Source organism: Carassius gibelio, chromosome B17 (assembly GCF_023724105.1).
Source record: "Carassius gibelio isolate Cgi1373 ecotype wild population from Czech Republic chromosome B17, carGib1.2-hapl.c, whole genome shotgun sequence".
NCBI classification, from domain to species: Eukaryota; Metazoa; Chordata; class Actinopteri; order Cypriniformes; family Cyprinidae; genus Carassius; species Carassius gibelio.
This window is the reverse complement of record NC_068412.1, coordinates 7,977,736-8,002,892: the sequence shown is the minus strand read 5'-3', so window position 1 is coordinate 8,002,892 and position 25,157 is coordinate 7,977,736. Positions and strand designations below refer to the sequence as shown.

Sequence of the window (25,157 nt, the reverse complement as noted above, 5' to 3'; positions counted from 1 at the left end):
TGAAATCCAGGTTTCTTTGTTGTTCAAGTATTTGTTGTAAACCTACTTTCTCATTTTGGAGATGTGACACTGGAAGTACTACACACGTTTACTTTACTCCAGTAGACCAGTTTCGAAGATAAAAAGGAAAATATTAAATAATACAATATTTTACAATTATTGTGCATTAGATAATAACAGTGACTATAATTATTGTATAATATATAAATAACAATAACATCCTCATAATAATAATAATAATAATAATAATAATAATACATTATTTCAGAATGACAATGTTTTACAATATTTATATTTGGTAATACATATACTATTATTATTGTTGTTGTTGTTGTTTTATACATGTTTTTAAAATGTTCAACATATAGCATGAGGAAGTGTATATTTATATATATAAACTCATTTTACACTCGCAGAGCATCACCGCTAGGCGTCATTCTCCTCACAAACAGCAGATGTCACTGAATTATTGATATTATTGAAACTTTTGTAAAATGCATGCATTTCAGTTCAGCGGGCCTTTTAGTAGGGCGTTAGTCAGAGAGCTTTGTTTGCATGTAAAGGGTTTATCAGCTCTGCTGCCAGAACATAATATAGGAACTGGCGTCATGCTCAACCTTTGCCGTTTTCTTCTCTGTTGTGAGGCAGCCAGAGTTTTCCATCCTTCATTTTTTCCCCCGCGTTATCTCTGCCAGTGGTGCGGCTTGTTTGTTGCCAGTGTTTTTCTCTGGGCATCTGTCCATTGCTCGTCAGTCAGGAGATGGGTTTTTTTAGCTCGTTTTTTTGTTTCTCAACCGACACTCTAATAGAGATATCGTCAGTGCGGGGAAACAAACATCAAATCATCTGATAACGTCGTAACAACAGGCTTGGCAGACTTTCGTGTCTGTGAAGAACCTTCTGGAGCAGGTTTAGCCATAAAAATATGCCTTGTTGCCAAGCAACAACACTGACAATAGGAAACAAAGGTAGAAAATGTGGGAAAAGAGTTTGGGAAATAGCAAACTTGTTGTTCACTGTCATCTGTTTAGACCTGTTTTGCTTTACACTGGCCTCTAAAAAATATTTTTGCACTGCACAGTGATCCTTTTGACTATTTCAAATAGATTGTTCATCTTCATTCATTGTCTCTTATGATATTATTTCATACGCCTGCCAGTGGAGTTATATGACCATCTCAGTGAGTCATCCTTCATCTGACAGATATGGAGCTCTACATCATTATGATGCTGATATGGAGTACCTGATATCTCTGCAGACACGTTTGATAACCAGTAGGGTGCAGTCTTGTGCAGTGGAAATGAGGTACACTAAGGAAATGGGCTGAACATTTTTTTTTTAAGGTGCAGTGTCGGCTTCAGTTTCAGAAAATATCATTTTGTTGTTTGCTCTTCGATACCAGAGGAGCAAAACCAAATATCACCTTAATTGTGCAAATTCCTGTATGACATAAGCAGTGATTGAGGCAATGAGCCGTTTCACACTAATTTTGTAAAAAAAAAAAAAGACAATCCTTCCTGTTGCTGTATTTTCCTGCTTGCTTTGGTCATTTCTACACTGAGCCTCATGAACTTTATCTTCTGAGAATTGTTTCATTATAAGCAAGCCCATCAGACCTCCTCAACAGAAGATGCTTTCATTTGATGATACAAAGTGATGATTCGGCACTCTGTGTGTGTGTGTGTTTGTTCATGTATGTGGTTTTACTTTGCATGTCTGTTTAAATTTATGCATGATTTACTGTACAGTGTACAGGCATATGGATTAGAAGACGAGCAATGCATATAAACCTCTGATTATTGTATAAATTACCATATTTTAAGGACATAGCAATCGACTTTTCTACCAAAGAGTTTTCCAAACTGCTTGCATGCTGAGTAGTGTCATGCTAACAAACTCCTGTCACGATGATGGTGATAAACATTTAGTCAGCATCATTTTGGATGCAGTTCAATGTTAACTTTAGCTGACGGGGATATAACCTAAGCACAGGTTAGAAGGGTGATACTTGTCAGGACATTCAGACCGACAGTCAGCATATCTCCCATCTGTGTGCACCTACATCATCCATCTCTTGGATATTTTTTTGGACTGACGAACAAAGTCGGGAACCCTTTAGGTTTTCTGTGATTCAGCTAAAAGAAAACGATGAAAGTGAAGGTTTGGGTAGTGTGTGTTTGTGATTGCAGAAACACAAATTGCAGTTTTGTGTGAAAAGAATCACCTGTAGAAAAGCTGCTTTCCAAAACCCAGTGAGCTGCCTTGCTGTCTACTGCCTTAATAGCTAGCATACAAACTTTCTTTAAGGTCAAATTGTATTTTAGTTTTGATGCAAATGTTTGTGTATTAGTACACCTGAAGAAAAAAAAAAATATAATAATAGCAGGACTGTTGTTTCATTTATTGGTAGTTAATTTCACAAATAATTACAAATAGATTAGAATTAACTCATTGAATTAAATGTGAAAAATTTAAGTGGAAAGACTAAAGTAGTATTTTCTTGAAAAATGTTAACCTGTTTTGATTATTTGATTTATTTTGATTTGATTTAATTAGATTTTGCTGAACATTAGTTCTGCTCTCGACTAAAGATTTTTCTGATCAACTAATAGTCGTTCATTTAAACTATTAGTTGACTAATCACGTTTATATTAATAAACCATGTAATGTGCAATTATTTCAGCTTCCACACAAACTCTCTCCAATTAGGGCATATTCTTCTAGGTTAATGTTAGAGCGAGCTACTTACATCTTTCAAATGATAAGCCACTTTTAAAGTTGATGATCAGAACAGATGTTTGCATGTCCTGACGGATGTACTGTAATTAAAGACCAGCTGTAAATTATCTGTCCATTGCAGATTAGTGTTGTCACGGTACCAAAATTTCAGTATTCGGTACCGATAACAGTGAAAATCCACGGTTCTTGGTACAAATTTCGGTAGCAAAGCAAAATACAGAAATATGCTAATTAAAAAAAATAATAATTATCACTAAAAATAAAACAATGCCATTCTTTATACTTATTTACAATTGTGTTTAAGTTTTTCTACAAGTAATATAATTACGAAAAACAGTAAACAAGTTTCACCCAAATTTAATTTGTCCTTTAATTAATGAAATTTAAACACATTTAATTTTTTGGTGAAAAAAAGATGATTTGATATTAAAATCAAAACTTGGAAGAAATATTTTGTGATTTATTTATTTAAAAAATAAAGTTGATTTTTTTTTTTTTCAACAGTAGTAGCAGTATCACATACATTCTACTAAATAATAGTAATATTTCTAGCACAATGCCTTTATGTAAAAATGAACTTTTATTTTGACGGGTTGCCATGAATACCTGTAAATTGACACTGGTTTTACTCTAATGAAACAGTAAAATGCTTGTAAAGTGACTCGGAACAGTTCTGGTGATGATGTTTATGTATATATGTCTTCATTGAGATGGTCACGCGCTTCAGTCTATGATGTAAACAAACCCGCACGTCTCTGCCATTGATTCATTCACACAGAGATGCGCAGAACATATAGGATTCATATTTCAACCAACTTGAGCGGCTTAACATTTACAGATACTGGTCCATATGGAGATTTGATTAATTTATGCTAACTTTGACAAATTCCGTGACTGTCCATTTTAAAATGTAAGTTTCCTTTTCATGACTGGATTTTGAGATTCCGTCCACGTTTTCTGCTTCGCGGAAATAATAGCGCAGTATGTGTCAAGAACCAGGTTGACCCGGGTCCTCTGTACCACCGGTACTTAAAGAAACCTGCTACCATCACATTTTCATTTTTTAGTGCCGACTTGGTACCGAAGTACCGGGTCTTTTGACAACACTATCACGGACTATGTGATTTCGCCACTTCCTGTGGATTTTTTATTTATTTAAGCAACTAATGACATTTTGATCGACTTCGAATACATTGAAACAACATTTTCTGATGTCCCCAAAAATGTATATGTGAAGTTCTCAAATCTCGAAATACCCCACATATAATTTTTATAGCTTGTTGAAATTTCCACTTTTAGGGTATGAGGGTATAAGGCATGAGGGTATAAGGCGCTGTTTTTTGTGTTTGTCCCCTTTAAATGAAAATGAGCTGGTGCTCTCAACACCCTTTTCAGTAGAGTGTGGAGCTTCAAGAGCACATGCTCACGGGCATAACATTACCAGTGTTATGGTTTAACTGGTGGTGACCGTGTTACTGACCTAACATTGCTTCCAAATGCAATTTTTAACTACCACATTCATATTTAAGAAACAGTCTGGTATAGCGCTGGGACAACGCGTCGAGGTCATTGATGACGTCGACGCAAAAAATAAGTCGACGAAAAATATGCACATCGATTCGTCGACCTGTTTTTATTTCTCTAAAAAACGTTTGCAAAACGTTTACCTTATGTGCGCTGAATATACGCGATGGCCGGATCAACATTCTGTCCAACATTATATAACCTGTATTTTTCTGCATTGATCTTTTTTTTTGGCGGCTGTCAAAGCCTTATTTGATCGGTGAATGACTGCTGCGCCTGACGGGGCGCGTACGAGAGAGAGCCCCAGCTGCGCGCGCACTCACAGTCTTCAAACAACACGAGCGCTTCTTGCTCTCTCTCTCCTTTGTGCATATTAATCAAAATCATTAAACACGATAGAAAAAGGGCGAAACTCCAAAATTTCATGTGGAGCATTCAGAGATTTTTTTTTTTTTCTCCATGACAGACTGCTGGCTCCAACTGTTAATTATTATTATTTTTTTTTTTTTGGAAAAGCACTCTCTGTATTAGCTTAAAGCCCTCAAGTTAACATTGGTTACTGTATTCTTTCAATTGCTCTAAACAAGTATTTTGGGTGACGTTTTTTATTGAATGCTAGACATCAAGTTGTTGTTATTTTCATCTGAAAGAAGAACTTTTTTCAGTAAGCTAGGCCCTATGTGTTCAGTAAGCTTGTTTCAGTAAGCTATGTGTTTTCAAGGCTTCAATGTTTTATTGAATATTATATCTATACAATTGTAAAGTAATGCATTCTTAGTCAGTCTTTTATTTTGTAATTTTAAGAGCAATAAACATATATTGCAATTTTAAGGAATGCATGTTTTTTTTTCATTCAGATATGTAAATCAACATGTATAAATTGTAAGTAGTCAATTAATGGGGAGATAATCGAAATCGAATCGGTCTGAAAAAAAAAAAAATCGTTAGGTTAATCGATGCATCGAAAAAAAGGGCATTTCCTTTGAAAATGAAATTTAACCATCGTGTCCTCAGTGGTTTATGGAGACTCTTATGTTCGTTGGTGCATCCCAGCACACAACACTTTTAACGGCTCTTTGGCGTTGACATTGTACTTCCAGCAGCAGTAATGGCGGACTGCTGTTTCTCACTCAGGGCTATGTATATGCTAATAGGGCAGAGAGTGTCACAAATAGATGGGACTTTCCCTGACTATTAAATAGTAGTGAGAAATCTGGAACTGCTTCTGTGAAGAGACTGTTTATGATTTATATGAATTATAAAACAATGAGTGGGTGGATTTTTACCATTATAGGCTGGTTGTTTTCACACACTGCGACCACACAGCTGTGTTCAAACACCTTATAAAAGTGAATTTTGTATTCAATGGCACCTTTAACCCTCTCATATAAGCACTCATTATCTGTTATTGTTGTGGTTTCCAGTGGTTTTTTGTTGCTGTTGTCTCTTCTCCTTCTACCATCTTGGTTTCTCCACACTGGGGAGTTTAACGTTAACATGTTGCTAAGCTAACAAAGGAGGGTTTTTTTTATTTTATTTTTTTTAATCACTGAACTAGGCATAATTCATTCTATGGTTTCCTAATTCCATATATCAGATGCTGCTTCATAATTTGGCCAAAACTATTTTATTCTACCTCTGATTGAAGTTCATCCACGAGGCCTTAAAATGCTGTCTATTTAGGCCACTCACTAGATTTCGGAACAGAGCTATTGTCTTCATGCTGTGGTAGTAAAAGACTCGCTTGATGTATGGAGCTGCAGGAGGCCACCCAGTGGTGTTGTTTATCTATGAACCCATTACAAATTGAGAGCCCTTAGTTCCCAGTTGTCAGGAGCTCTACATTTATATATGTCTGAAGATGGAAAGCAACTCCAACACTGTACCCTGCTGTCTAAGAAATGTGTGGTACATCAAACCCTTTCAGCTTTTCTTGATGCGAAGAGAGGCTCTCAGAATGGAGAGATGGGCAAGCACATTAAGCCTAAAGCCCGCAGAGAGCCAATGGGCCGAGGAAAAGTGAAACACAGTTACTGCTCGCTCGCCAGCCAAGCCATGTCAAGGACGACGCATTTTTTTTCGCCATCTTCCTTGTCTGGTTCCAGCTCGGTGCCTGCCACAACACATTGTTGGATAAGACAGAAGGGCACAAGAAGTCCACTACTCAGGCAGTTTGCTGTGCAATACATTTAAAAATGGCATTGAGCCGTGCTGCAGTAGAGGTATTGTGCTGTTTGGCTGGAGGGGGCTGATGAGACATACTGTTAAACATATTCATCTAGTTCTTGCTGTGTCTTTGCATTCATTGATTCAGTTTAGCTTACACCAGTATTTTCTGTATTTTCCAGAAGTCACACTGGGTCAAAATCAAATTGTTGAGAGATCATAAACAAACAAACAAATAAATAAATGGATAAATCATTTACATTCATTCATGTATTTAGCAAATGCTTTTGTCCAAAGTGACTTCTAGTGCACTCCGGCTACACACTTTTTTTTATTTATTAATATTTATTATTATTTATTTTTATCAGTATGTTCAATGATGGTAATTGAACCTACAAACTTTTGCACTGCTACCGGAAATAAAAAAATAAATTCAGTTGCGTCGCATCGTTGTGTAAGTTACATTGTGTTAACTAATAACTAATTTTATTTTTTTAATAAAAACATTATTACGTAAACACATTAATGTAAAAAAAAAAAAAAAGAATTGCCAAAGATTCATTTTCTTTTCTTTTACAAATTTAAATTTAAAGGGGACATGTGACTTTACTAAAAAGACCATTATTTGGTGTAATGAAATGTGTGTATGTGGTTTAAGGTAAAAAAAAAAAAAAAAAAACAGATTATGTTCCACATAATGTATGTTATTGTTTCTCCTCTTTCCCCCGCCTTTGTGAAACTCGTTGAATTTAACTAGAGGTCGGCCGATTAATCGGCATTGGCCGATTTTGCTGCAGATTAGGCCGATTTATAGGCAGGCGCACTGGCGGACAGCTAAGCATTGTTGCGGCACTCCCTCTGAGCAGCTCACTCTCTGCTGCAACGCAACCCAATTCGCCTACTTATACTACGACCTAAAAGTATGTACTTTTTTTGTGAAGAAAATCGTACCCTACAAGATAAACACGGTACTTTTTTAGCACAACATGAACCCAATAATATTATGAGTTTTATACAATACAATTTTATACAATAAAATTAGGGTTAAACATTTGAATTCTTACACTTAAAAGCTGAGGGCACATCTCTGCTGCTGCACCCGGCTGCCATGTTTACATCACCGCAAAGCTCCTCCCTCCCGCACGCAATGGGTTGTGGGCAATATTAGCGCTTAGAGTGTGCATTGATCTGCACTTCGAATTCTAACCGGAAATAGTAGACCATCCGGGTATCTTTGGAATACTCTTTTCAACATACTACGATTTGGGACGTACTAGTTCTAGTTTCGCATACTATTTAGGACGGATAGTATGCGAATTGGGACTCAGCACATGATTCTTTCAAGAGATTCGTTCATTTTCAGTTCGTTCACCAAAATGATTCGTTCAGAATCGTTCACTGATTCGTTCAGTGATCATTTCTTCGTATTACACAAAATATGCCAGCAGGTGGCAAAACACAGAGTGTTATGTCTTAAGTCAACGAACGTATTCACTTGTTACAAAAACTGATCTGGCTTTATTAAAATGTGTGCATAATCGCATTCAATATATAAAGTCATATTAAGTTGTTCAGATGAACAAAGCATGAGGTTTTCTTGCCTAATTAGCATTTTAATTGTTTAGTCAGACAGTTTGTATATTATATGTTCATATTCATAAATCGTGGATTAAACGTGGAGTTCTGTATGCTAAATATCAAAACAAGCGTATGTGCACAGGACCTATAACTGCGCTTTGCATTTTTTAGAGCTTGAAATGCTAAATGGCAGACTAACCCAGTTTACTCTCATTAATTTCGTTCTCAAACGAGATAAGCTATGCACCAGTTCATTTCATTCATGAACGACATGTATCCGTGCATTTAACTCGTTCACGAACGACATGTGTTTCAGTTCAGTCATTTCATTCATTTCATTCTCTAGATCTAGTTCAGACTCATGAAACTCGTTCAATGAAGGGCGTATTCGTTCACTACATTCAACAAATCACATGCTCCTCGCATCTCATACTCGAAAGCTAATGGCTCGAGGTTGAGTAATTCTTTGACAGGATGAAATGGTTCAGTTACCCAGTTCACTGAGCTGCGCATGCGCTGCTAATAGCGCCACACTGCTGTGGAGGGAGGAACTTCACTGAACAAGAATTATGAGTCAGTTGATTATGTGAACGAGAACGATTCGTTCAAAAAGAATGATTCATTCAGGAACGACACATCACTATCTCACACAGCTTCAGCTAATGGCAGGGCAAAACAGCCTGTTTCAAAAATTACATTTTACCGTACTAGAATTGATGGCAAAAAGTATTCATACTGCAAGTATTGTGTGAAAGTAGAAACACATTTAATTCAGACGAAACTTCTGGGCTGATTATAACGTGCATGTTAACTTTCCTCATGAAATGTGTTTGAGGTCCAACAATATCCTCCACGATGGCATTGCTCATGGTTCAGTGCACTCTTGATCAGTTATGAGCTCCAGGCTGTGTAATATGTGTGAAAGAGCTTCGATCTCATTTTAATTTCATTTTTCCTGTAAAACCTGATAAAGTATCATTTGTGAGCAGCACTTATTTGATTACAGCCTTTACCAGTGAAACCACTATATCTCCACTACAACAGCGCCTCCTGCTGGCAGATAATTAATTTGCAGTCTGTGGGAAACACTGTCTGTCAGTAAACATAAACAAAAAGTGTGCTTCAGAACTGTTTTGAGAGGGTGGTTAAGTTTTGAGCCATGTATTATTACCCTACATTGGGCTACTACAAATATTATTATCTCGTACCCTGCAATAATAATTTGCTCAAACTTACTTTTATGAGATGAATGAAAAAACAAACAAAGAAAATCGGCAAAACATATCAGGCAAAATATCAGCATCATCTATCAGCCATCGGCTGCCCTAAATGCTAAATGTCGGCAATGTCATCGGCAAGTGAAAAGCCCATATCGGTTCACCTCAAATTTTTTATAAAATTTTTAAATTACTAAGCTCATCGTTCTGAAAAATGAGGCGTTCTCTGATTGACCAGATATCTAGTGCGTTGTGATTGGCCGAATGCCTCAATCGTGTAATGTTACACACCTTAACACTCTAATGTCTTTGGTGCCTGACGGGTAGGATAAAATGTCAGAACACCGCGATGGAATAAAACACATTTCAAACAGTGGAACAGTATTGTAAATAAAACTTAACCACTGATTTCTAGTTGTTATCCTCTGTTGGAAGGCCAAACAAATTAGCTTTGCTTTCACAACAAAAACGCACAACTTCTCAACAACATGGCACCTGCTGCAACAGTTAGAATAAAAGTTACACCTTTTTTCTTTGCATGAACGTTTGGGCGGCTTTAGTCTTTTGCAACTTGACAGATCTTTTTTATGTACCGAGAGCTTGCAACACTCCAAAGATAAAGTAAAAAATTCAGAACAGGAAGGAAAAAAAAAATGTGTAAAACACATAAATTATAGTGGCATTCAATATAATTATTATAAATGCCAATCCTAAATGATTTAAGGTGAAACTTGAATTAAGTGTGTGTGGGAAATAAGCCATAGAAATAAACTTGGGCTCATGTAACCTCTCTCATTCAGAACAAATCCAAATGTGTGCACTTTGCTTATGTTTTGTGGGCATATGTTATAATTGCATTATATACGCTGCTTTGGAATATAAATTGCAGCACATTTCAGAGAGTGACTCAGATTCTCAAAAATAGGGTAACAAATATTTTTTTAATAACATGATGGCTGAGATGTTTGTAAAATAGTGTAGCATTTCCAATAAAGAATGAGTTTTCTTTAACAGGTAGCAGTTTAGCATGACTAAATGCTGCATTCAAATAAATTGTAATTTAATTTTAAATAAATAATAATTTTTTTTTAAATAAATTTTAAATAATAATAATATAAAATTGCTTTAGTAATTGCTTTAATAATAAATACATTTAGAGGTAGATACTCATGTTGATATTTTTCCCCCAGTTTAGTTAATTAACTATTAATTATAATTTCTAATTTTATTTATTGTGATTTCATGTGTTTGAGTTTGAGGCAGCCATCCTAACTGAGATCCTAATTAAAATTTTCATAAAAATGCAGTCACTTGCATGATTAATAAATAAATAAATAAATTCTCATTAAATATCTTCAGTTTTCTTAGACACTTTATGTTAGTCGCTGGTAGTGAATCCAAATACATTTTTTAGAGATTTGTTTGACTGCAGCTTAACTACTTTACATTATAAGTAGCTTGTTAGCTGGAGATTCCCTAAAGCTGACTCGTGGTGATTAATAAAAGGACGATCCATCCTGGAAATTAAAGTTGTTCTGAGAGATCTCCCTTATTTTACAATGATTCTGTGATGCCATGTGGTGGCCAACATGTTACTTAGACACTTTATGTTAGTTGTTAATATTTAATTTAGGATATTTTTATGTATGTAATTTATGTTTGTTTTTAGACATGTTTTCATTGAACCTTATCTTTTTAGAATGATAAGGGCCAGTGTCCGGCTGATGTTGTTCCAGAGCCTCTCGACATGCCTCTTGAAATTGCTGATGCCGCGGTCCAGGCTAAAGAGCTGCGCACACTGCTTCAGGAGGTCCTCCCCAGACCCGATGCTCTCCTCCCGCTCCTGCCGGCCCGACCTCCAGGTCTCCTCTCGGATAAAGCTCGTACCCAGCTTTCAAGTATGGGACTTCACATTGGAGACAAAGTTATCATTGCTGGTCAAAAGGTACTGCATATTTCTTAATTTCTTTTACCATGTAATGGTCAAACAGACACAGTTTATTTATATTTTTATTGCAGTGGCTTTATTTGGCATTCACTACAAAATATCAAACCTTATCTTCACTTTCTTAAACCACTCTTTCATTCTACTTGATCATATGCTGATTACGATATATAGCGATCTGTTTTAATTTAGTCCCTTAAAATTTCTCGTGTCCCATACATAGTGGGAAAAAATAAATAAATAAATAAAAAACTTATTTAGTGGTAAACTCGGTGCTTTTAAATAGGCTAAAGCTTTTTATTTCATTGCTTTTTATTGCTGACTGCAGTGTTAATATTTTAATTATAGGCCTGAACCACAAAAACAGTCAAAGTAGCACAGGTATATCTGTAGCAACAATACATTGTATGGGTCAAAATTATAGATTTTTATTTTAAGCCAAAAATCATTAGGATATTAAGTAAAGATCATGTTACATGAAGATATTTTGTAAATGTCCTGTAAATGTAAATGACCATAAATATAACAAAACTTAATTTTGATGTTGTAATATGCATTGCTAAGAACATTTGAACAACTTTAAAGGCATTTTTCTCAATATTTAGATTTGTTTGCACCCTCAGACTCCAGATTTTTAAATAGCTGTATCCCAGCCAAATAATTGCCCTATCATAACAATAGGCAATCAATGGAAAGCTTATCAGATGATGTACAAATATATAAAAAAAAAAAAATATATATATATATATATATATATATTTTTGTATTTTATTATTAAATTTATGAACCTTATGAATGGTTTTGTGGTCCATGGTCACATATAGTTAATTGTATAATACACATAATTGATTTTTTGGACAATATCTCTGGCTATTGTCGATACAAGATAATCGTCTTTCAACGCAACCCAGCAATGGGAGGTTATCACGCGGCCTTTTGCAGTATGTGACCATCCGCTACACCACTGAGCAGGCAGCACATTGCCTGGTTTTGGACTGCCTTGTTGAGCACAGTAGCATTGAGAAAATATATATTTTACACACTTTAAGCGCTTTTATTTTCCAAATGTAATAGGATTACTCCAGCGAATTGTTCAGTTTGTAATGCATATCAAACAAAAAGCCTCATACCAAACAGTTCAATACAAATACGTGTATCATTCCCATCCTAATAATCTGTTATATCTTATTATACAATCCTTTTTTGATGTGGCTTGCTTGTCTTAATATATTTGAGGGGCTACTTTGTCTATGTGCAACAGATATCCCCACAGAGGTGATTAATCATGAAAACCATGAACATTTTGACATTCTGGGGTCATTTAATTTGTATACAATTTATATGCATGTATGTGTGCATTTTTTAAATTTTAAACATTTATTCGTTTATCATGTCTAAATGAACCACAAACAGCAAGGTAAAAGCAGTGTATAATATGAAAATTTGTTTGGGTAAAGAAACCTAAACCCTTTAAATATACACATTGGCAGCGTATAAAAAATAATAAGGTGATTTATATGTGTGAAAAAAATCTAAGAAATGTGTGTGCTTGTTGTTCCTCGCATCAAATGTTAAGACAGGTTACAGATGCTAGAGTTCAAACATAACAGGTTTGCTGTGATTGATATTGATTGAAGCCGTTGAGAAGTCAAATTTAATAGAACCAAGTGCACCCCCACACAATGTTCCTCACAATGAGAGTTGTTGGAAAGAAATTACTTTATGCATTGCTCCCAGCCAAAAACTAAGATGTCACTGAACGGTTTCCTAAAGCTGCCACTCAATCAAATCTGTCCTGTATGTTGTATAACTGTCTACGATTCACTACAGCTAAAGGCAGCTGCATTGCAAGCTGTAGGCCATTGTGACATCATCAGTAATGGACAGGGATTCAGCCGGGGCTCTTAAATCCATTTGCAGTGGGTAAGGACAATAGTGGGTCAGAAACCTGAAATAAGAGTAAAGAGACCACAGGGCTTGCTCATCTGTATTGTCCTTGCCGAAATAATTCCTTTTACTATTTTTTTTTTTTTTTTTTTTTTGGGCTGACTCTTGCCCTCTCTTGCCTACACATCAAATTATCCATTAATGAAATCCTCCTCCACATTGGGACTAAAGTGAACAGAGTGCCTAGAATCTGCAGATTGGCTAATCAAAACCCCATTATCTTCAGGGATCCTTGGCGCCGCTGGCTTTCTTTGATCCCCATTTTACTTTTAACGTTATTTTTATCCAAGCTCATTTGCCTGTTTATGAATGTCGGCACATAAGAAAACAAGGTCGGCTCTCCGGCGACCGGTCGAGCTCGCCTAAATACGTGCCGCTGTGTGCGAATGTGCTTGTTTGTTTCTGGAATAAAGAAGTAATCACTTTTCATTGCCCTCCGGAGTATAGACGGAGATAAAGAGAGCGTGAAACAGGTCTATTGAACATGTATTATCGCCTCGGCAGCCCACACAGCCGGAAAACTATTTCTCACACTGTCCCCACAGAGCCTCCCCTCCGTTTGTTAAAGTGTTTCAGCAGGATGCTCCTGTGGTCCCGTGATTGAATGCGTTAAGGAAAAGTGTAAATCTTAGTTTACTCTTCTGCTCTGGCTTGTTTTCTAAGGTCGGGACTCTGCGGTTCTGTGGCAGTACAGAGTTTGCTGGTGGTCTTTGGGCTGGAGTGGAGCTTCACCAACCAGTGGGCAAGAATGATGGATCGGTTGCTGGCGTTCAGTACTTCAACTGCCCGATTAAACATGGTAAGAGCATCAATGAAAAAAAAAAAAAAATGTCCGATATGATAGTGACTTGCAAAGAGAATTGTCAAGTAATTAGCTTACTAATAAGTTAACCTGGTGCAACAGAATTTAGGAATGAGTCATGTCTGTTCCATAGAAATCTTACATTTATCCAGAACGTTACAAGTGTGATCTTGTGATATTTTAGCCCAACTAGATAACTACAGAGTGTAATGTTCACTTACTAGTTATTCTGGAGCAAAAGCAGCTATGATTTTGAAAAGTGTGTTATAATAATATTTAACTAGTAATGGCTAATGTGTACTAAGCATCGAACAGTCTCTATTAAATTGTATTGTTTGTCTTTTTTACTAATTAACCATTTATGGAAGTTTTTTTTTTTTTTTTTTTTTTTTTAGCTAGCTTCAACCATGCAATCGTCACAGAGTGGCATTTTATCAGTCACATGCTTGATCTGGGATGCGTTTCCCAAAACAACTATGGTCACAATTTCCATCATTTCCAATACAGTTTAATAGAAATAACGACCATAGTAAACTAGTTGGTTTTTGGTTTTGGGAACCACTGATGATATTTCTTCATATGCAACTATATATATATATATATATATATATATATATATATATATAAATAAACAAACAGAGGGGGGATGTTTTGAAACATTTTAATTAAAATAAATCATGAGAACATGAACTATATGACGTCATGCGCTAATTAGCATATTTATGATGTAAGTGCGTCGTATGCTCACATACTGCAATTTAATTTAGCCATTTAATTTAATTCTCAATAAAACTTTATTTTTTTTTATTACTATATTTTGAGGTTTATGTAAACAACGGAATGAATATTACAATGACTGAAACGTGGTCCATTAAGACCAGCTCTCAAACGTTAATCTGCTCTAATGAAATCAAATACACATACAACAAAGTCAGTGGTTGTGCTGTGACTGATGTCGGCTATACTTGCTTGTAAAATAGAGTTAGAAGCAACAGAGTATCTTGTTGTTGTTTTTCTTTACTAAAAGTTCATATATATATATATATATATATATATATATATATATATATATATATATATATATAATATTACACTATTATTTCTATATATATTTTTTACAATGTAACATCGCACCCTACCAGGCAAAATTTTCATGTAATGTTTATAGTTGGCAATCATCATTTCTCTCTGTCCCTCCCCAGGAATCTTCGCCCCCCTTTCTAAAATCAGCAAACTATCAGAACGCCGGAAAAGCAGTCCACGCCAACCGTCCGCTCCCGTTCCCCACCCAAGACGGATTGACTTGGCGCGGGTCACGTCCAAGGTCAACACAGGTACATCTCTCATTGACCTGGTTGCTTATTAATCCACTTTACAGCTCACAAACCCAATATCAGGAGGAACCCAGCGGCCACCACAGACTCAAAGCTAATTACCATCCCAGAGGACCTGCTTGATAAATAAACTTACACAAGTGTGAACTGTGATGGTGGTGATAAAGCATTTGGCGTTACCGCTTTATTTTGTCCCCTTTGGGGTTGTAGGGACTATAAAAAGCCATGTGAGCACTGAGGAATCATTGAGGGAGTTAATGTCACTTGTGTGCCATTACAGCTTTCACCCCGGGGCCCGTTTATACAGATGTGACACCCACCGATGTGTGGAGGGAATTAAGCTAACATGCATAATCTCTGCTTTTGTCATGTATACAAATAAAAGAGGATAAATGACTAATTTAAAATCTTCCTGTATTATCATACATGACTGAAAACCTCAGAGGGACTTCGTTCAAGGGAGGCTGACATACTTTTGAAAAGTATTCCTGTCGTGATGGTATATTCATTACAAAAAAAAAACCTTGTTTTGTGAACCAGGTGGAATATTTATACTAAAAACAAATCGCTAGGTTATATAGGTTTAATACATATTTTTTGACAGTTTTCTGTATGTCACATTGTTTGGCCAGTATTTTATAATAAATAAGTGGATCACTGAATCATTCACTCAACTAATTCATTTAAAAAATCATTCAGGGATTAAAAATCACAACACTTTGCATTGCCTTAAAACATGCAGTGTGAAATAGACTAATTGTGAATACTGCCTGAAATGTAAGATACGCAATGTTGTATTTCCTTTTATTGAACTATTTTATAAAAGCAACATTAAACGTGCATTTTTTCTTTTGAAAATCAATGTTGCTGTATGAATATCATCTTGGCTGTGGTTATCTGCAAGTGAATCAAAGTTGTGCTGATTTTCAAAACAACATCTCTTGATAATATGATATTACTTGCATACTGCATAATGAATTGCATTCATATGATCATATTCTAGCCTACATTTTAAAACCATTTGGACCAAATGAAATTAACTACGAAACAAAGATTTGAATAAAAATAGTGAAACACAAATAATCATGACCAGTGACAGGACCAAAGATATCTAATTTTTAAATTATAATGTTGAATAAATAAATGAGTAAAAAAAAAAAACCAAAAAAAAAAAAACACATATGCAGACATATTACTCTATATAAAAAGAAAATGCTATAAATGTTAAAAAAACAACAACAACAACTTCAACTGATGAACATATCACCCACACACAGTTCCAAGGGCATCAGATTTAAGTACAGTATACCATAGATAGGCTATCTAGATATCCTGTAACCTCCTGACTCTCATTTCTCATAATATACGTCTCCAGAGAGAGGTAGTGTACCCTCACAGACTTCCATTAGTGCTCAAAACTGATGAAGAGCAGTCCCTCTTATCACCTGACTAGTTAAACTAGAGATGTTCCTTTTTCTCTTTTTGTGTGGCTTGCTGAATGTTGGCTGGTCTTTACCAGGTTGGTGTAACATTGTTGATCTGTTTTCCTATTATCTCAGAGACAAGCTTTTCCACGCTGTCTTCCTCTAGGGCCCAGGTATTGTCCACCCAGACAGCTAAATGCAGACATATGGATCTCAATAACTTTGTGTGGCAATAGAGCTTTTATGAAGAGCCCTTAAGGCATTGTAATACAACAAATGTTTGTTCTAATTCCCCTTTTATGTGTTTTCTATCCGTTTTTTTTTTTTTTTTTTTTTTTTTTAATACACGTCTAAAAGTTCATAAAAAAATCTGACAGCAGCATTTTCTCAATTGTCTTGAAATGTCACCATGCAAAAATTCTTAATACTAAAAATAACTATTGTTCTTTAATGTTTAATTACTTTTGAACCAGTTATCCTATTTTAATTATTTAAAAAGTGTTGTAAAGTGGAGATTCAACCAATAAACCTAAAAACCCATTTAAGGTTTTTCATTATAAATTTGTTCAAACTCAAAGTGGAAGTAAAGTCTGTAATGTGTGCATAAAAAAACTAACAAACACAAAATAAAACATTGGCATGGGAGATGGGAGAAGTTTTTCATCAGAGTATAAAAAATAAAAATAAAAAATAGTAGGGATGCACCGTTTCCAGATTTTTGGGGTTCGGCCGAATACCAAATCCACTAAGATTTGGCTGAATCTGAAACCGAATACCAAATCCTACTCGCATATCCCATTAACACAGTAAAACACATTGATGGAAAAAAAAAAAAAAAAAAGAATAGGCAACATTATGCAAGGATGAGGAAAACTTTTTTGACAATTACCAAGCTTATACCCAAGTCAGTGATGCGCGGGTTGATCCAAAATGAGCGGGTGCCTGCGGTCGCCCGTGGTTATGAGTCATTCAAAAATATTTTTAATGAAATTCGGGTCGCGGTCGGTCGGGTCCTAGTACTAGACACATTTTTGAAATACATAGGCCTATACTCTATTGGCTGAATAACTGGCATGAAGATGACGCACGAGCTCAGTCTGCACGTAGAGATGGAGGCGGCAAAGAAGACTGTATGGGGAGCAACGTTGCTGTTTTTGGTAAAACATGATTTTGATGATTTCATTAAGTTTTGTTTTATAGAAAACTCTTTTTAAAAGATTTTCATTTTGTATAAATTGTATCTTAATTTTGATCAATCTTTTATCAATCAGTTGCCCATATTTAATAAATAAGAAGCAAATATATAGCCTAGCAGACAATGTAATAAGGCGCCGGCAGGATCACTTGCATTGCATGTGAACTAAACTCAGCGTGTGCCTCACAGATTTGAGAAATATAGGCTATATATTACAGAAAGCTTGAACTGTCTTTTAAACGAAAATATTCAAACCAAAATAAACGTGCTACTCTTTGATGATCTAATACATTTGAAATGTGTCTGCATCGTCAACTTCATCTTTGCAGCAACACAGAAAACACCAGTTTATTACTAAACAATTAAATGACTCCTTGCATATTTTCAAACCCGAGCCTCAATGTCTGCTGACCTTGCAGAAACATACAAATAGACATAGCTAGACTTGACAAAATTATAATAAAAAAGTTTTTTTTTTTTTTTTCTTTTTTTTTTTTTTTTTTTGCCTGGTTAGTTTTGCCTTCGTTTCTTTGGCCCAAAGACGCTACGATGAGCATTTACTGCTTTTTAAAAATTCGGGTCAGGAAGCGGGTCGGGTACAATATTTTATTTAGATTTTTTTGCGGGTTAGTTGAAAACGTAGGTCGGGTGCGGGTTATTAATACATTGGCCCGTGCATCACTGACCCAAGTAAACAACCAAAACCTTTCAATAAAAGTGCAGCAATGCAAAGAGAAGTGTTTTTCTTTTCAAAAATCATAATATGTTTGGTGACTTAACTGATATAAATGTTATTGAACATTAAATCAATAAACATGGATAGTAGGCTGTTAAGTTTTTGTTTATAACAGTAGGATAGGCTACGATTAGAACAGTAGCCAAATATTAAGAAAAATATTACGGAAGATCACACACATCTCCTGCATCATAATTAAATAAACGTAAAACCTCTAATCTTTCACATAAAATGAGAGTTTCATTAAAAAAATAAATAAATAAATAAATAAATAACAAGACGCTCTGCATTAACAGGTGACAGCCGGTTGCGAGTCTGGAAATGAATGGCCCCAGCAGTACTGAAAACTCTTTCACTGGGCACAGAGTTTTACTGGCGCACATAGGTAGATTTTTGCCAGCAGTGGAAATCGCTGCTGGTTTGTCTTCCACCACTGAAGAGGATCCTCTCTAAGAGGAATCAAAGGCTCACACGTCAGCACCCGATGTGACTGGCTGGCTCTGTATTGCTACGGTATAAATCGTCCCAGCCGCTCAAGATTCCTGAAAAGTTTAGTTTAGAGCGAACTGTCGGGACTTGTTCCTCCTCATAGAAACACCTTCACTTAATCAACGGCCGTGTGGCGTCGACCAGCGTAGCGCAAGCCTAGGGTTTGGTTCGGTGAAAAAAAAAACCTAAGGTTCGGCCGAAACCGAACCCCGTCAAAAAGCCCAGTATTCGGCCGAATCTGAATCTGAATCTGAATCCTGGATTCGGTGCATCCCTACAAAATAGCACTATGGCTGGACCAGAAAATACTGTTATTCGAATATTCGATTCGATTCGTTCGGTGGTTTGGCAATCGATTTTCAATTCTGAGATTCGAATAATCTTCTTATGTTTTCTGCTTTTTTGCAAGGCAACGACTGACGCATTTGTGTTGTATTCCAAAGAGCAACGTTTTAAGTGCCAGTGGAAAAAAAGAAACCGTATCTGTGCTGACTGGCCCGGACCGGCACAGTATGGGACGGTTAAGCAAAGAGAACCATTCGGCCCTATAGTAGAAAAGTGTCTTATGAATCACCCATTAGTAAACGTCATGATTCAGTTCATCTGGAAGAGAAGGCAAAAATGCCAATGACCTCAGCTGTGTGGGAGCACTTTAAATTGAGTGAGGACAAGACGATTTGAAACTGGCCTACCACAACAGCACATAAATTTTGAAAGATCTGTGATTAGTACACTTATAGTATATTATAGGGGTAAAAAAACAAGCTGCTTTTTCTTTGAAAATACTTGAGAATATGGGAGCCATAAAAAAAACTTACAGTAGCCCGGCCTAATAATAATTTGTATTAAAAGTATTGCTGTTAACAGACCTATGTTTTGTATCACTAGTGCAGTTTTCGTTTTTGGAGCATACAAGCCCTGCCCCCATGAGGCGCGCCGCTTTGGGCTCTCACTGTTCTGTAGTTTATTGAAAAGTTTATTCATTCTGAACGTGTCCGTATTGCACCAACATGCAACACTGCACTCCCTTGGGTCTGCAGCAACACACCCCACACGCATGAAGTCGATTGGATGAATGGTTCTAGACATAATGTAAATGCAAACAGACAGACATACAGATTCCTGCCCTTATTAGAGAGAAGAATATTTTCAGCCCCTCCCTCCGAAGCATGGAATATTCTATGTTGATTACTACCGAAGCTTTGAAGCTCAAAAAATGGTATTCAGACCAGCCCTAAAAAGACTGAGTACTTTGACATAAAAAAAAAGTATGAAGCAGCAGTACATATAGAATAAAGCACAGGAATTTATGTCTTCATTGCTAGGTGATGTCGAGTGGTTGACATATATATATATATATATATATATATATATATATATATATATATATATATATATATATATATATATATATATATTTTTTTTTTTTTATTATTTTTTTTTTTTTTTACAGCCGATGCCAATATCTTTGAAATCAGGGTATAAAGCCAATACAATTTTATTTATTTTAATACATTTTTAAGACTTATATATTTATATATAAATATAAAATGAAATGCTTATAGATTACAAAGTATTTTCCACAAATTAATATTTAATAAATATAAAATGAAAAAGGAAGTAAACTGTACCCAACAGAACACTCTGTATTCTAGGAAGTTTAAATATAATTTATTATTATTATTATTATTATTATTATTATTATTATTATTATTAATAATACTACTACTAATAATAATATTATTATTATTATTTTATAAAGCCAAGGTAACACTAATTTTACATACTACACACAGTGGAAATTTTATTTTGGTTTCATATGATGGAGTGTAGCATAATTTGAAATCATTAATTTAATTTTTAAACCGAAAGTCTTGCAGAGGAAATTCTATCATGCAGGTCACATGCATACTTCACAAGATCTCACAATTAGATTTGACTAATTTTGCAAGGTTTGTGAAATTAAAAAATTCATTAGCCATTCAAAGATTGCCCCGAACGCATTGGCCAGAAATATCTATTGGCCGATGCCGTTATTTGAAAAGTTAAAAATATCAGCCGATATATCGGTCTTGGCAATATACCAGTTGACCACTAGCGATGTCCCGGTAAAATGGATTCTGATGCAGAATACAGCCAGCGGATCGATTAAATATTATGTAAATAATTCTTATATAGTTGATAAATATCAGTTTTACTATATATATATATATATATATATATGTTTTTTTTTTGTTTGTTTTTTTTTCTGTTACACTGTATATTTCTCGCTCAATTTGAGTGTAGTTTGTGAATCATTTGCACTGTTTGTATTTTTGTTGCAGAAGACAAATTGTGCAATTTGTTTTCACTAAATAGTTGCATGGTTTTTGTTTGTTGTTCACACTCAGACTGAAAATATATTTCTGAAAAAAATTCACCATTTTACTGTGTTTTGTTATAACAATAATTCCTTTTTCCTGAACACCTAAACATCTTCACATCTATATTGTTAGTAAACTACATAGACCTCTTTTTAAACTGAGAAGCGCCTATAACAATATTTTAATAAATGGCTATAACTTGCTTGAAAATTTCAGGAGGTTTTCTTTTTGAGTACATATGAAATAGAAAGAAAAAACAAAACAAAAACAAACCCAGTTGATGTTTGCATTTTTCGTACAATTCTGGAAATTCATTAATTATTTGAGAAAACAATAGGAACGTAGAACCTGAAAGAATTATCACAGCTTTTCAGAGAAGCAGAATTATATTTCATCTACAGCCTTGTTATTCCCACCCATTGTTCATAAACCTATTTGTCATGTTCTTGTCTGCACCTTCATGCATTTCCATTCTTCATTTTCATTTTAGTTGGGAGGGGTTGAGTCACACTGTGTGCATTTAAGTCTAATATGCACATCCAAGGAAGGGGACAGAAAGCGTGCTCTGTTGGACACTTGTGAGTCACTCGTGGACTGACTTCAAATGTGAGTGAGGCACATTCAAACATCCAATTACCAGAATGTCTCTGCGTGCACCTCCAGCATGTTCACAAAACCATATCCAAGCAACCATATCCAAGTGTCTTTAAAATGACACTTTAACGATGTCACTGTCCTCTCGGCCACCACAGAAGAAACGACAGCTGCATGTTGTCCTCTAATCAGTGCTGTTTCAAGGTGGTTCTTTTTCACTTCTATTCCTGAGGTGATTTAAATAGTGGACCCTGGTGGATTTCCATGTTCCCCGTTGATTGATTGTCCAATGAAGCCAAACTTAATGAGCAGTTCTCACATCAGGCTGAACAGACTGGCAGTAATTTGTCATGAAAAAGAATGAGGGAGAAGTGGTGTGTTTGTTATTGCTGTAACCCTTTGTAGTACATCTTTATATTTGTATGTGGTTTTATAACCATCTCAATTAACTTTGGTTTTAAACTGTTGATATTCAGTGGAGGATATGTTTCAAGAAAATAAAAGAACTTCACATTAAAAGATCTATAAACTTACAACCATATAATTTGCAAACTGAGAAAACTTGTTTTATATGTATTTGATGGCCATTTTGTTTTGTTGATTTCAGTATGATAAAAGGATATATCTTTGAGCAATGCAATCCAAAAAGGCAGATGTTAAGTCTAGCGTGTTTAATGCTTTAGCTTTAGGGTGGGCCATAAATGTTTTGGCTGCATAAGAATGAATTCATAAGATTGTGCTGTGCATGTGTTACACTCACATTGAGCATCTTTAAAACACTCCATGTGTACCCCATTTGAATTGACTTAACCAGATTTCCTGGACACGTTTATAATTCATTTCCATTCTGCTACTTGCGATTCTTTAGTGTTTATTATGTGTAGCACAATGCACATATTTTCTTTCAAGCTTTATATTCTAAAGATGCTGACATTGCTTCTCCTCAAGTTTCACCATAGCAAAGTTGATTAGAATGTTTTAAAGTGAAAATCTGTTTTCCTGTCTATGTGGCATATTTATTTGAAGGGCAAAAGAGAAAATGTTGAGAATAAATATGTTCTATATCTCTTCCAGTGAGTCTTAGACCATATAAGAAACTAAAAGCAAGGCATTCTCAGCCATGCTTTATTATTTTCATATTCATCTGTAGTGTCTCACTCTACAGCTCTTCATAACCACATCACTTGGATTCGTTTCTGTGTGTTGTCTCTTTATTTCTCTCTCAAATATCTGGATCTTGGATTGATTGGTTGGTTGGTTGGTTGATTGATTGATTTCTTTATTTGTTTGTTTAAAATATGTAATTGTGAAAATGCTTAAATATTAGTTGGTGGAAGATTTGTTTATGCTGATCATTGTTTTAATAATTACCTGTTTCATTTATTTTACAGTTGCTTATCTTTTATCAGACTTTTGTTCTAGTCAAGTTTAACATGAACTGCAGTGTTTCCACTGTTTTAGTAATATCTGTCTGTTCATGTTATTTATTCCAGTGTTAATATTGAACTGGTTAGTCTTAATAATGTTTGTAAAGGTCAGGGATGACATCATCTTGGTTGTTTCGGTGTGCTCGCTGTGCATATATTAGCATTTTAAAGGGTCCTTAGAGACTGCGTGTCGAAACACTCCAATAGATGCTGCTTCTTTGTGTGGGCCTTGTGTACAGAACTAATGATTCCGATGCTTTTGTTTTTGTGATGTCAAACATGATGCAGATTCCCTCTTTTACATGATTTATACAATGCTGAACAACTGTGGCCTCCGAACTCCAAAACTATTTGAAAAGACTGATTGTGTGAAATGTAATTTAACATAGGGCTGCATGATAAACAATGTCATATTGAGGTTGCGATAAAATGTTTTCCAATAACGAAAATAAGCTCTTAACATTTTTACTCAATATGGATTAATCTAATGGCAGAAATTAGATTGAAACTGAAACTGAAAGTAAAACTGAAACACCTTCACGACAACCTGTCAAAATAAAAGTCTGGTTAAATTGAAATTTAATTATTATTGTATTGTATTGAATGAAATTATTATTATAAAGCATTAATGATGATGATGATGATAATGATTATTATTATTATTATTATTATTATTATTATTATTATTATTATTATTATTATTATTATTATTATTATTATTATTATTTATACAGTTATACAGTGCTAATATGCAGCATTGTATTTGGAACCAAAAGTTTTGTTGTACATTAAATATTTGTCATTACATTTAAATATTCACATTTACATTTTACGAACATAAACTGACAGTCACCAATGATAAGCTACTACTAAATATTGTAGAAACTTAATTTTCTGTAAAGTAGTTTTGCAATGATTTGTATCGTAAAAAAAGCTATACAAGTAAACTTGAATTCAATTCAATTAAATTGAAATAGAATTGAAATTAATTAAAAGATTAATCAAATTGTTAACGTTTCATTAATTCATTTAATCAGACAATTTTAATGATGTATTTGTATGTAATCATAAAACACAGAATCCATAAATAAATAAATAAATAAATACATACATAGAGACATACCTACATGCATGCAAGCATACATAAAATAAATAAGTAAAATGGAAAACATAATTTAGCAGGGGAGACATATTTAACAGGACCTTAAATTAAAGGGTAGCTTTGAGGAGTTTGATTATGAACAAACACATTATCTTTACATTGATCCTCAAGGATATCTAGCCCGTCACATAGTAGAGCACAGTATTCACAGACACAGTTCATCACATTATTTAAGGAAAAGGTCCATTAACGGTTGAAACGGTTTTCATCTTGATATCATTTTAAACAGTAAATGGTTTATCTTTGCAATTTTCTTTCACTGACATTTAAATGCTATTGTATTTTGATGTTGTGTTATATAATGGTAATAAGTGTGCCTTTTAACTCTACCTTTTGGAAGTTTGCTTTTTTTACCATCTCTACCTCCAAGAACAGTTAAAAGAAGATGTCCTTGGAATTTTATTAATTCTACATTCCTCCAGCACCACTGCCACCTCTTAAATGAGGGTTGGCTAATACATTGGTCTGAGAATTATTTTTTGGACTTTATTTTAACAGCAGTCTGTGTTTGGGGG

The 25,157-nt window shown here is 34.9% G+C and overlaps 1 protein-coding gene across 2 annotated transcripts in view; it reads left to right on the top strand.

The window, feature by feature from the left end:
- LOC127976423 (CAP-Gly domain-containing linker protein 4) overlaps positions 1 to 25,157 on the top strand; it is a 53,103-nt gene that overhangs the window by 10,606 nt on the left and 17,340 nt on the right. For both annotated transcript variants that reach the window (XM_052580829.1, XM_052580828.1), the window contains exons 7-9: positions 10,924 to 11,169; positions 13,780 to 13,915; positions 15,121 to 15,252. In XM_052580829.1, the coding sequence (XP_052436789.1) occupies positions 10,924 to 11,169; positions 13,780 to 13,915; positions 15,121 to 15,252 (514 nt within the window). The remainder of the gene's footprint in view (positions 1 to 10,923; positions 11,170 to 13,779; positions 13,916 to 15,120; positions 15,253 to 25,157) is intronic.